The sequence below is a fragment of the Phragmites australis genome, chromosome 5 (genome assembly GCF_958298935.1).
Source record: "Phragmites australis chromosome 5, lpPhrAust1.1, whole genome shotgun sequence".
NCBI classification, from domain to species: domain Eukaryota; kingdom Viridiplantae; phylum Streptophyta; class Magnoliopsida; order Poales; family Poaceae; genus Phragmites; species Phragmites australis.
In genome coordinates, this window is record NC_084925.1 from 35,655,954 (window position 1) to 35,668,277 (window position 12,324).

Genomic DNA, 12,324 nt, shown 5'->3' on the forward strand with positions numbered 1-12,324 from the left:
GCTCGACCGTAAACCCCAGCTCACATTCGGCAGTCGCCTCCAAAATACACCAGTTAGCGGGATCGTCGGTAGGAATGGTTGGGGGTTCGGCAAGAGCTTGGGGGCTGGTCAGCGTAGGTGGGGGCTCGGTATGGGCAGATGGTTCGGACACTCCAGAAACTCTACGGCCACAACGACACAAACTCATCAGAGAATAAAAAGCGGGGGCTTCATTCAAATATATTACAGAATAGAAGTTACAATCAGATTCTTTACTCCTAAGTGGCCTCCACCCGGAAGACAGACGTCACACGCAGTCCATCGCTCCTTGACACTCCCACTGCAGTCTCTCCTCATCTTCGGGTCTGTTGACCACGGCTCCCTCCCGAACACGATCTAGGTTGAAGTTAGGATCGCGACTATGGTAGCACTAGAAAATGTACTCTACAGTCAACCTCACCACCCGTGCCACATCCTCTACACTCCCAAGCCATGCAGTTGTCTTTTGGCTTGGTGGCTCCCAGCTCGAGGCTCCCCATGGGATCCGCCAGCGCTTTGAAGGCATCCTAAAGAATGTTGAGGGTAGTGTGTTTGTCCTCCTTGAGATGGAAGTGCTCGGTGGAAAGCGCAACCTTCTCCCACTGGAGCTTGCCACACCTTTGCTGCAGCAAGCGCCTGACCTCCCTTTCTCGGGCCAGCTATTTCTCTAGCTCAGCACACCTACTGTCCGCTTCCTTCTCCTCGACCAGTCTACGAACAAAAGCGGGGATACGACTGACTAGAGCGAGCAAGTCAGGGACCGATATGGGCTCCTCGACCGGCGTCATAGGGAGCGGAGCCATCACCGATGCTCCAAGGGACAAAGTCAGAGCTGGCAGAGGGACCATAATGTCCTGTGGGGGCGCCGTTGGAGGGGTTGTAACGGAGCCATAAGAGCTACCACGGGCCTACGGCAAATAACAGAGTTACAAAATTAGGAAGGAAAAAAAATTCTAGGTATCTATACCAACCCAGAGAAACTTACCGTGGTTGTTGGGAGCCAAGCACAAGTCTGGTCCTCGCGAAGCCACTGGATTGACTAGTCAGGGAAGACAACCCCGCTATGGGGCTGCCAGTACTAGGGGTCCCGTGAGTGCGTTTGAACGCCTCCACGGTAGATGAGTCCTCCGCTTGCCTCTTCCCACACTGCGTAGATGCTTGGTCCACAACGATCTAATCGAAGCGCATCTGGTCGGTGCGGGCCTAGTCGTGAGGCCTCTGGTCGGACCTGACCTGGTCGAGGCACGCCTGGACTAGTCAGGTCTGGTCGTAGGGCGCCGGGTCGTGGCGAATCTGGTCGGGGCGCTGCGGGTCGGCCTCTTGCTAGCTGACACCGCTCGTAGGGCCGCTACCCGTGATCGCCATCGAACCCTGAGTAGACTGGCTGCCTCCCTGACCTGATGGGTTGGTGTTGTGACCAGATCGTTGGGTGTCTGGGGCAGCAATGGGTGATGAGGAGGGCTGCCGGCCCTCATGTTCAATCTCTCAGAAGACCTTCTTGACCTCGTCAACTATCGGTCACAGGACATCTACCTCGGGAAGATACTGAAAATAACTTGAACCATAAGACCCTGACCAAGAAAAAGGCTTAGAGTAGGAAACTCTGGAAAGATGCTAAACATACCAGTCTAACCAGAACCCTCTCTGACGGGGGGAGCTCACACAAGGGGACACACGGAGGGCCACCCTTCCTAGCGACCGCCGCCATGAACGACCTGACTCGCAAGTTGATGACCTCGTCATGAAGATCTGATTAAAAGGAATAAGACACTGCTCGATCAACACCTAGTGACAGGGGGACGATTATGATGTTACCCGCGGAGCTCTCCTAGGTGTCATCATCACTCATGATGTACAGGTATGCTGGGTGTGCTCTCCGCCATAGGGGACACAGCCGGCGCTTGATGAAGTCGTGGACGATGTTTGACCCTGACATGCCGCCTTCCGCAAGCGTCTTAACCCGGTGGGACAACAGTTCTGCAGTCGATGTGGAGAGTTTCTCTAGCTCTTTGCAAGGCACGCTGGCGCATCCAGCATCTGGAGGTTGTTTAAGGAGTCATCGGTCGTGAGGTAGCACCACTATTCCCTCCAGCTCAACCATGACGATTTGAGATTCATCTCCAAATATGAGCTCGTGACGCCGTCACAAAGATGAAAGCCACAGCTCCCTGTGGCCGGCCCGGGTTGCAACCTGGCCGTGTAAAAAACTTGGAAGAAATCAAGGCATGGCTTGATCCCAATGAAGTTTTTGCACATGTGAGCGAAGATGCTTAACATGATGATGGAGTTGGGGTTGAGATGGAGGTGGTAGATGTCGTAGAATGAGATGACGGTGGTGAAGAACTCGAAGAAGGAGCGGATGAGACCTGCCAGGAAGAACGAGGTGAAGATCACGCGGGGAGCAGGGACCTCTCCCCAAGGGAGATATCCTGAAGACAGGCGGCGCGGAAGAAGGCAATTCTCATACATCTGCTTCAGCTTCACGGTGGTGCACTTGGACTCGGGGAAGTCAGGCTCCTTTCCGGTGCACGGCGCCATGGAGTATGACGGTGGTTTTGGTAAGAGAGACGGGAGGAGATCAGAGGCGATGGGGTTTGGCGCAAGGGCTTGGAGTGTGAAAGGATTTTCGGGGGCTTCTGTCCTTCGATTTATAGGATCGACTCGGTGCCACCGTCTCGAATTCCAAGGGCCATACGGGGAACTGAAATTCCCTCAAAGTCCAGCGACCATCAAGGTTTCTCTCCCACTATTCTCTCCCTCGCGCACACTCCTTTTTTCTCTCCCATGATCTCTCTCTATGGACGTTTAACCTCCCATTGGGATACTGTTTCTGAGCCAGCCACGATGGTGGACCGTGTCACCGACCACTCCCTGGGCTCAAGTGATACGACTAGGTACAACTACGTCCTTATGAAGAACAGCTCAGATCACCATATCTGCGATGGAGCTTGGGGGCTACTGTCGATGTAAAGAATATAGGGTCCCCCGCTAGGATGGCCCACAACGGCCAGTTTTGGCAATATCAGCTTTCTTTCTCTAGCCCGAGCCCACCGCGCGACCAGTCGACGCCAGCACGACCACGACCCTGACCTTCGGGGGATTTCCCGTGACCAGCCCTTGTTGGTCGCAGGGTAGGTACTCATCTGGCTAGTCAAACCTCATTTAATGCCACTATTCATGCCGTTTTTCCTTCCCCAAGTGGTTCACTCTGGCTGAGGCAGCATGGTCGGCACAGGGTTGTCCTGTCCCATCCCGCAACATTAATTGTTGCAGGACGGGCTCGCAGACGCAACAGGGGGCGTGGCAAGCACGTGTGGGAAACCAGCAGTGGGATATGACATGTCGTACGACCCGGGCGCGACAAGCGAGGAGGCGGCCGATGGATCAGACGGGCATCACAATGCTCTAGGGTAGGCACAACACATGTGTATCCTGTAATGATAGCCTATATTGATCATCGCGGCAGGCATGGGTCTTTTTATTAGGCTCACATGTAAGACTCCTACCTCTCTGGAATATAAAGGGGATATCTTTTGAAAGAGAGAGGGACTCCTTGAGAAGAATATACAGGATGTATGACTATTACCCCACGAAAGGCTTGAACCTTGAGCAACATACACACACATACATTCCGCAAGCACACCCAGAACACAGATCACGCACTCGACGTCCGATACACCATGGAATTATTGTCAGGGATTAACCCTCGACAAAGGGAGCGCCCCCGCTTACCTCCCTCTCAAGGGTGGTTAACCCCCCTGCGTGCCCCTCCTCCACCCAACACACTATAAAAAGGCTAAAAATTAGCCAAAATAGGCATTTAAATCCAGAAAAAAAGAAAGTGAGGGGGACGAGAGGAGAGGGAGACAATACAACGAAGCCATACTGTTTTTGATATGTGAATTTTTGATCTTTGTTTCTAGTAATTTTTCTAGACTTATGTTTTTATTAGTAACTAAAATACCACTAGATCTAGAATTTAGTGACATAACAATAGTTATATTATATGAGACCGATGGTTTAGCAAGGTAATTAGACAATTATACTTTTCTGTCTTTTGTAGTATATTATAAAGATCTATTTCAACATGGTAGCATAACCATTAGATGTATAGTTATATTTAGAGTACATTAGTTTCGATTATCTAGATTTTACAAAATATTGATGTAGGTAATAATTATAGATAATTAGAAACTTTATTAAGTAGACGGGGGTTTAATTAGTTCAAATTGGCTAGTTTGCTTAGGGGCAATATTGATTGTAGCGAACTAAACGTATTGTTAGGTGATCATCAATTTCGGTAATTTTTTCAGAGTTTTGATAATTATAAGTATAGTTTTCCGGTATTAACATTGGACATATTTTTAGATGTTTCCAGGGATATCTGATAAGCTATATTTCAGATATATTATGGTGAAGGTCAGATTGATTATGGTCCTAGCGGTGTAGATATATCTGGATTTCAGCATATCATCAAGGGACTTAGTAGAGCTAATGAGAGGACCATAGTGGGCGTGTGCAAGTGGCTGATGCGCCATTTTCAATTGGATCCCTAGCAACATGAGCTTAAGCTGAGAACTGTGCTAAGCCGTGCTATTCATGGTACTTCGGGGAGCTCATCCCGATTAATGCAATATCTACTCGGATGCAGTATGTAGATATAGCATGTGAACGTAGTCTCCCTCTTGTTCTGCTAGCTGAGGCATACCAGAAGAATACAACAGAGAAAAACGTTAGGGAAGCAGAAGCAGAAATAAGTCAGACAGTGGTGGATGAAGCACACCCAACAACTGTGGGGGACTAGCAAGACGTTGGGGATGTGTAGGAGATGCAACCGAGGGGTGTTGCCGATGAGGGGAGCACATCTCTAGCATAATTGAAGAGATGGAGAGGAATGAGTAGGAGCTCGAGGAAGCCATTGTAGATGAGGATTTATTCGATGAGGAGGAAAATACTCCTGTTCCTGCAGAGTGGAGAAATCAGGAATCTTCAAAGCTAGTGGTCAGTGAGGGTCATCAGACACTATAGGAATATCATGAGAATGAGGTGTCATAGGGTGCTATGTACGTGTCGGTGAATCAGGAACCAGGGGTCCCCGAATCCCGAGGCCATGCCAGCAATCCGCCACGTGGCGCCATCCCGCGGGGTCACCTCCGCGAGGTAAAAAAGACTAAGTCCCGGGAGAGGGCGCTCGGGGCCACAGTCAGTGGTCCCCGAGTAACCAGGTTCCCCGATGATCTGTGAAGACTAAGTGACGGGAAGAAAGTGCTCGGAGAGGTAAACGGTGACCCCCGAGCACCCAAGTCCCCTGACGACCAGGAGAACCAAGTATCGGGAGGGGTGTGCCCCAGGCTGCGAGCAGTAGCCCCCCGGGCACCCGAGTACCCCGGGGGCCCACTGAAGGAAGTTCCGGGAGAGAGTGCTCGGGGCTGCGAGCCGCGACCCCCGAGCACTCGGTTCCCCGAGGATCCGTACAAACATGCCCGGGAGAGAGTGCTCGGGGAGGTGAACAGTAGCCCCCGAGCACTCGGTTTCCCAAGGACCAAGGAGGGGCGTTCTCGGGAGAGAGTGCTTGGGGAGGTGAACAGTGACCCTTGAGCACTCGTTTCCCCAATGACCCAGGAAACCCCTCCGTCAGTGGCCCCCACAGGGGTTCAGCGATGAGGTGTCAGCAGGTGAAAGGCCTGAGGCCGCATTTAAGAGCGCGCGTGGCCTGTCACCTCCAACTGCTCCCGCCACGCTCGGTGTTAGTTCCTGCCATATTCTGGCAGAAGGGCGTGGGGATATTAAATGCACGGGTCCCATCCCGTATCATCCGGCGCGTCTCGGGATAACGTCGCAAGGGCCGAGGCGTTCCGTCTGCCGCGCTGCTGTGGCAGGAGAACAAGACAGGACGGGCACGCCGGGCCGCTCTGCGGCTGGCCAGTGGGCCCTCTCCACGGCGCCCGTTGCCAGTGCCATTATAGCGACTGATGACCGGGCGCGGGGAGTGTTTTCAACCCCCAGTCACTTCGCACAGAGGCTATGATGACGTCCTTTCCATTTATGGTGCCTTGGAACTCGTGTCCTCCCATTCGGGGCACGCTACTGCCGACGGGTATTTAAAGCAGCCGGCAGCACGGACAAAGACAAGTGGAAGCAAGGCGAGACAGAAGTCTGAAAGGTTGAATCTCTCTTACAAGCGCACAAGCTGAGAAAGCCCGGCAAACTCTGCACGGTTGAAGAAGTTAAGGAAGTAGAGAAGATCGAGAGGTCCAAGAGCCCCCAAAGCCAAGAGATACACACAGACCGAAGAACAAGGAGCCACATGCTCTAGGATAGACAGACATTCTTATAACCAGCAACATCTTTGAGGGACATTCTCAGGGTATTTATAGCATCCATACAGGAGTAGGGTGTTACGCCTCCGTACGGCCCGAACCTGTCTAAACCCCCAGTGCATTTACTTCATTCTGCACTAGATCATTCCACCCCGCCAGCCATCGCATTCATATCCATTTATTTCTCCGGCAAACATATTCAGAATCATCCCCCCGACCGAATCTCTAAAAAAGGGTCCCTCAGGATCCCTGCGACAGGAGTTAACCCTCCGACAATACCCTACTAAGAAGGCTGTTATTGATGCAGTGAAATTCTGGTCGCTGTCTCTTCGGAGGCAGTTCAAGGTTGTGAACTCAAGCAAAAGTAAGTACCACATCAAGTGTTGATGTCTGATTGTCCGTGGAGGGCGCACACATTCAGGTGGAAGTGGGTTAATCACTAGGAGTGCTCAATAGTCAGGGAGAATAACTGTCACAATGAGAAAATAATGTTCTCCCACTGAAACTGTCATTTGTTTTTGTTGCCAATGTTATGTATGTAGAGATTGTGGACGACCTAAACTATGAGCCACGTTGAATAATCTATGCTCAACAATATACAATAAACTACGTCAAGGCATGCAGGGCAAAACAGAAGGCTATTGAGATGAGATTTGGAACATACGAAGATTCATATGACAACTTACCACGTCAACTAGCCACAATATATACGAGAAACCCTAAAAGTTACTTTGACATCAAGCATTGCCCCTCGAGCGAGAAGCCTGGAAAGCGAGTATTGCAACGTGCTTTTTTTGCATTTGCGGCAACCATCAATGCATGTAGGCACTGTTGACTCATCATTTGCTTGGATGAGACATTCCTCACTAGGAAGTATAAAAGACAGATATTGTCTGCAATTGAGGTAGATGGGAACAACCAAGTCATGCCACTAGGGTTTGCCTTCGTGGAGAGCGAGAATGAGGATAGCTGGTATTGGTTCCTTGAGTGGGTCAAGCATGCTATTGTTTTGGATCGACCTGATGTACGTTTGATTCATGATAAACATGTAGGGCTATTGCAGACTTTGCTGGATATGCAATACGGTAGTGTTCGACGCCGTGTAAGAGCAAAATGGCCCGACTTGAAGAGCAGGTGGTGCATGAGGCATATGAGTGTAAACTTTTACAGATAATTTAAAAACAAGGACTTGATAAATCTTTTCAATAAATTGTGCAACTAAAACCAAGAGAGAAAGTTCAACGCACTATGGGCAAGATTAGACGAACTAACCACGAAGCAGACAGTTGAGGTAGCAGACATCGGAGATGAGCTGATTGCTCTTGGACCCATCCCAACAGATACTCCCCAGACATCTCAGCGTGGGCCCATTCCCTTGATGATGTCATCGAGGAGCCTCGTCCTTTTGCTGACCTAGGCTTCGAGGAGTACCTGTGGTGGTACGTCCCGTGTACACATACACATGTCATCTACACCCCAAGTAATATCCGGCCACACGTCGCTTTGACTACGAAGCCTACGCGGGCCATTGGGACGAGAACACTGCATTAACGGTATGCTTAATTAACGTATCTTTTTGTCATCGTATAATCCCATATGAAATGCTATAAACTAAAATTCCCATTTCATGTTTATTTCAATAGGCCAATATCATATACGATATATATAGGGACACGACTGGAGCCATGAGACACCTCAGACAAGGGATTTAGCATAGTGCGGTGGATGTAGCGGGATTTGTGAAGCAAGTTTTCGATAAGATCAACACAAGACGAGGCCAAGAAAGCAAAGTGCAACTGCGCAAGCGATGGGGAGAAGCAGTGAGCAATGGTGAGAGCGGGTAGTTGTTTTGCTCTTGCCGTCCTTCTGCTTGTAGTTGCGTTCACGCAGCGCACGAGTGTGGACGGGGAGAAGGAAGGCGGCCCGATGGAGCTGGAGCCCGCTCCGAGGAAGACGGGGCCTGTCGGGTAAATAGGCGACTTCGTGTCCGAGCAAGGGTCCAGCCCTGATGGTTCTTAACAGTACGGCTGGTGACGGTTCTTGGCAGTACGGCTGGGGCTGAGCTGCAGGGCCTGAAGGGAAGGGCGGCGGGTTCAGGTTTGGTTATGGAGGCGACGACGACTGCGACGGGGGGGTGGTGGCGGAGGCGGAAGTAGGCGGGCTTTCGGCTTCGGCATTGGCATTGGCGGGTATAAAGTCCATCACAGCAGCTTTGGAGGTGGCGATGCTGGTTCTGGCGGATACGGTGGCTACACTAGTGGTTTTGGCGGATACAGTGGCCCTGGTGGCAATGATAATGGCGGTCACAATGATGAAAGCACGAGGGGGTGTTCTGCGGCGGGGAGTGGAGCAAGCTCGGTCACTTCCATGGTGTGGAAAGCAGGACGGTGACGGTGTCGGCAACAACTGAAGCTGAAGCTGCCCTTCGTTGCCGCTGGCAATGGTAAGCCTATAACTATAGCAGAAATATGCAGTTATGCAGTACGATGCAGTAATATAGTGCCTCCTTGGTAATGCTGCGTTATCAAGTAAGCTTACTGACAACAGTGCCCTTTGCACGCTCGATGCAAGCAGCAGGACACGAGTTTCAGTTTGTGCAGCTGTGTGATGGTCTTAGTGGGTATGCAACTGATACTTTTCTCTGCCAATACAAGTTACTTCGTGCCTGAGGAAATCCTCTTCACTTTGTTCCAGGCTTTCAGGCCTTCAAGTACTAGTATTAATAGAACTCACTTGCATCAGAATTCACAAGTAAAAACTAGTTGCAACATCCATCAAGAAAACTAGTGTTAACAGAAGTGTTTTCGAGTACAGATCTACAATAAACAGCATAGGATGATGTCGATAAAAATATTTCTCTCCATTCACACATCATTGTTTGGGATTATTAATTGAATGGAAATGCTTGTCAATTTCATATTTCACAAACGAAGCAGTTTGATTTTGAAATTTTCTATTGCTGTACAATATCACTTCCCGTACATATGATATTTTTTGGGTTTCCAAACTTTCTACACAAGTTTTGTACAGTACCTTTCATGTTTCCACCTACTGGGTGATTTCCACCATATATTCTACCCCTTTGTAAAGTGTAAATACTTTAGAAATCGGTTCATGAGTATTTCTGTGCAAGAAAACATAGTAAGAGAAAGGCATATCAAAACGCAGGTCATATCTAAAATAAACTGAAAGAAGCTCAATACCCAATCCGTCAAACATAGACAACACACAAGTTAGGCATAGAGGACAATTATGAACAGGACATTTGCATGTATTTTTGCACAATTATCAGTTATCGTCAGATTGAACGAAAGAAGTTAATATTGACAAGCTAAAATTAAAATGCAAGCTATAAGCAGAAAAAATGCCACCTAAACGAAGGAGGTTTTCCAATGCCTAAAAAATCATACATAAATAAATCTAATACAACCATCCAGTGCATTCAACAGATCCACAAAAGCACCGTTTCTTCTTGATGTTACCATCAGAATCATAAACCTTATCTATTTCATAATTGTAATCATACGATAGATCTTTAAGGGGAGGAATATCCTCACCAGCAAAAAGCATGATATGAGGCATACTCTTGTCGTCATGATCATGGAGGACATTCTGCGCAAATAGATTGGGGGTGCAGCTATGGTTGATGAACTTTGCAAAATTGCCCCAATTCAAAGCATCAACAGCAAAGCCAATTTCTTCATCTTCACTAGGGCCATTCTGAAGGGAGGGAATGGTCTTGCATAGGCCCTCCCAACGAGGTACATCATAATAGTTTTTTCCAATAGAAAATAGGTACTCATCATTCGTCCTTTCCTGTGCCTCTTGATCCTCCAATAGCTCTCCTATATATTCACATACAAAGCTTCCTGACGGTATTAAGTCAAGACTTCTTACTCCCCACCCCATCGATTTGGTTTTGAAGACCTGGAGGCGAAACTTAATTCCATGCTGGCTAACTCTATTGTGACAAGTAGGAGGGCACTTGCAAGATGGTCCACACTCGTAAATAAGAGGCTTGTCATTTATAAGACCTATATCGCTGAAAGGGAACTCCCCTCCATTTTTCACTGCACATGCACATTTTTGAGATACTGAACATCCACCAACACAGTCACAACCTGAGGGAGGATCTGGCTGATACTTCAAGGGATATTGTATTTGTGAAATGTAGTGAAATGTCGTCGGGTACTCGTTTGATATAGGGTTAATAGCAGAAATAGGGATCTTCTCGAGACCTCCTGATATGTCTGTCATGAAAATGCCATCAAATGGTTCTGGCTTTCTAGTTTTCAAAACTTCTTGTATGTCAATGTGTTGCTGCCCTTCCATTCTTCTTAGATGAAAAGTATTAACACACCGATCTCCCGTCGTTTCTTCTCTGCAGAATTTCTCAACTAAGTATAAACCACCGTATACATAACTAGTAAGCCGTTTTGGTCGGCAGTCTTCATCTAGCTCAGGTACTAATGCATAAATAACACGGACAGGCGTATTAGTATCCATACTCTGCTTTAGTGCCAAGTCCTTGCCTTCTATATTCTGATCACTCATGGCAGCCATTGATCCAACATGTAACAAGAAATCCAAATTATTAATATAATCGAAGGCAGAAGGTTGTGCGTACGACACAATGCTAACAGCTAGACACGTCCCATCCTTCTCAATGTGATCAACAGGCAACAATTGTGCACGGTGTATGCCAACAATGGAAAGCTCCATGTGAGAATTGAATACATCACCAATCTGAACTCCCGGAACACTTCCCACATACCTCTGGTCATCACAGTTGACACAGAACCTCTCCCTATAGATATTGAAAGCTGCAAGCTCAGACCTTATGGCAAGCCCTCTTGCCCTCCACTTGGTCTCTTCTTCCTCCAGGAGCTTCCTATAAATTATTCGAAACTCCCGCAAAGTTGTCAATACATTTTCTCTGGTCAAGGAATTTTTGTTATTTGGCATTACTTGATGATGACTGTCCTTGTTAGTTTTCCTCTTCTTTGGCGACGAACCTGTTCCTTTCTGAACTTTCACTGAGGGACGGTTCCTAGCAGCTGAAACTCTGACACGAGAGGGATTGCGTGCCATGGCAGGAGCACATTGCTTCGATCCATCTCTGACCTTGGATGCTGGAGCTTCAGTTTGCCTCTTATATCCATTCCCTGAGCATAAACCTAATGACCATTTGGGCTTGTATCCGATCAGGAACCTCCATGGTGCCACTGCCTTGTGCCTCTTGCGGCAACCCAGTAGAGTGCCATCACCAGTTCTGAAACCCTCCGAATTGCAATCTTTCCCCGACGAATTGCTCTCCTTGGCAGCGCCATTGTACTGAAAACCCGGCAAATTGCTATGTATGGCCGCCCCATGAGACTCTGTGGCGACTCCGTTGTTCTCAAGACCCTCACAAAATTTGCATTTTTTGGCAGCTGCATCGCCGTCGAAACCATCCAAGCCGCAATCTCCTCCGACCCCAACGCCGCCTCTCTTGGAAACCTCGCTGCCCCCGTCGCTCGCGGAGCTCTGCAATTCCCCGTCTCCGAGGCCTCCGTCGCTCTCCGGGCCGGGTAGTCCACGGCCGACCACCGTCTCGCGGCTAATCTCCGGCGTCTCTGACCCGCATCGCATCGCATCGAAAGCATCGCCCAGCTTGATCTCCCGCCGCACGAAAGCGCTCTGGAAGCGCCACGTCGCGAGCGCCTTGTGCCGCCGGGCGCCGCTTGCCCTAGGCGACACCCGCGCGCCCCCGCCCTCCATCGTCGCAAGGACACTTCGGCCGGCCCGTGCGCGCACGGTCAGTTCAAACAACCGGCACGCGAGACCTGCATGCGTTAGCCGTCAGACGAAAGCGAAGGGAGCGGGCAATGTGGAGAAGGGTGTTCCGGTTCCGGCCGGCGACCCGGACGTACGTACCTGGCGGCGGCGGGGGAGGATGGGAGACCAGCGCATCAGGGTTCGTCGCACGGTGGTGCAGTTTGGGGGC

At 49.5% G+C, this 12,324-nt stretch overlaps 1 protein-coding gene across 1 annotated transcript; it reads right to left on the reverse strand.

The window, feature by feature from the left end:
• Nucleotides 1-9,758: 9,758 nt before the first annotated feature.
• LOC133918018 (histone-lysine N-methyltransferase, H3 lysine-9 specific SUVH5-like) lies at nt 9,759-12,098 on the reverse strand. The gene has a single exon (XM_062361801.1). It carries the CDS (start codon nt 12,096-12,098, stop codon nt 9,759-9,761), a length of 2,340 nt encoding a protein of 779 aa, XP_062217785.1.
• Nucleotides 12,099-12,324: the final 226 nt, after the last annotated feature.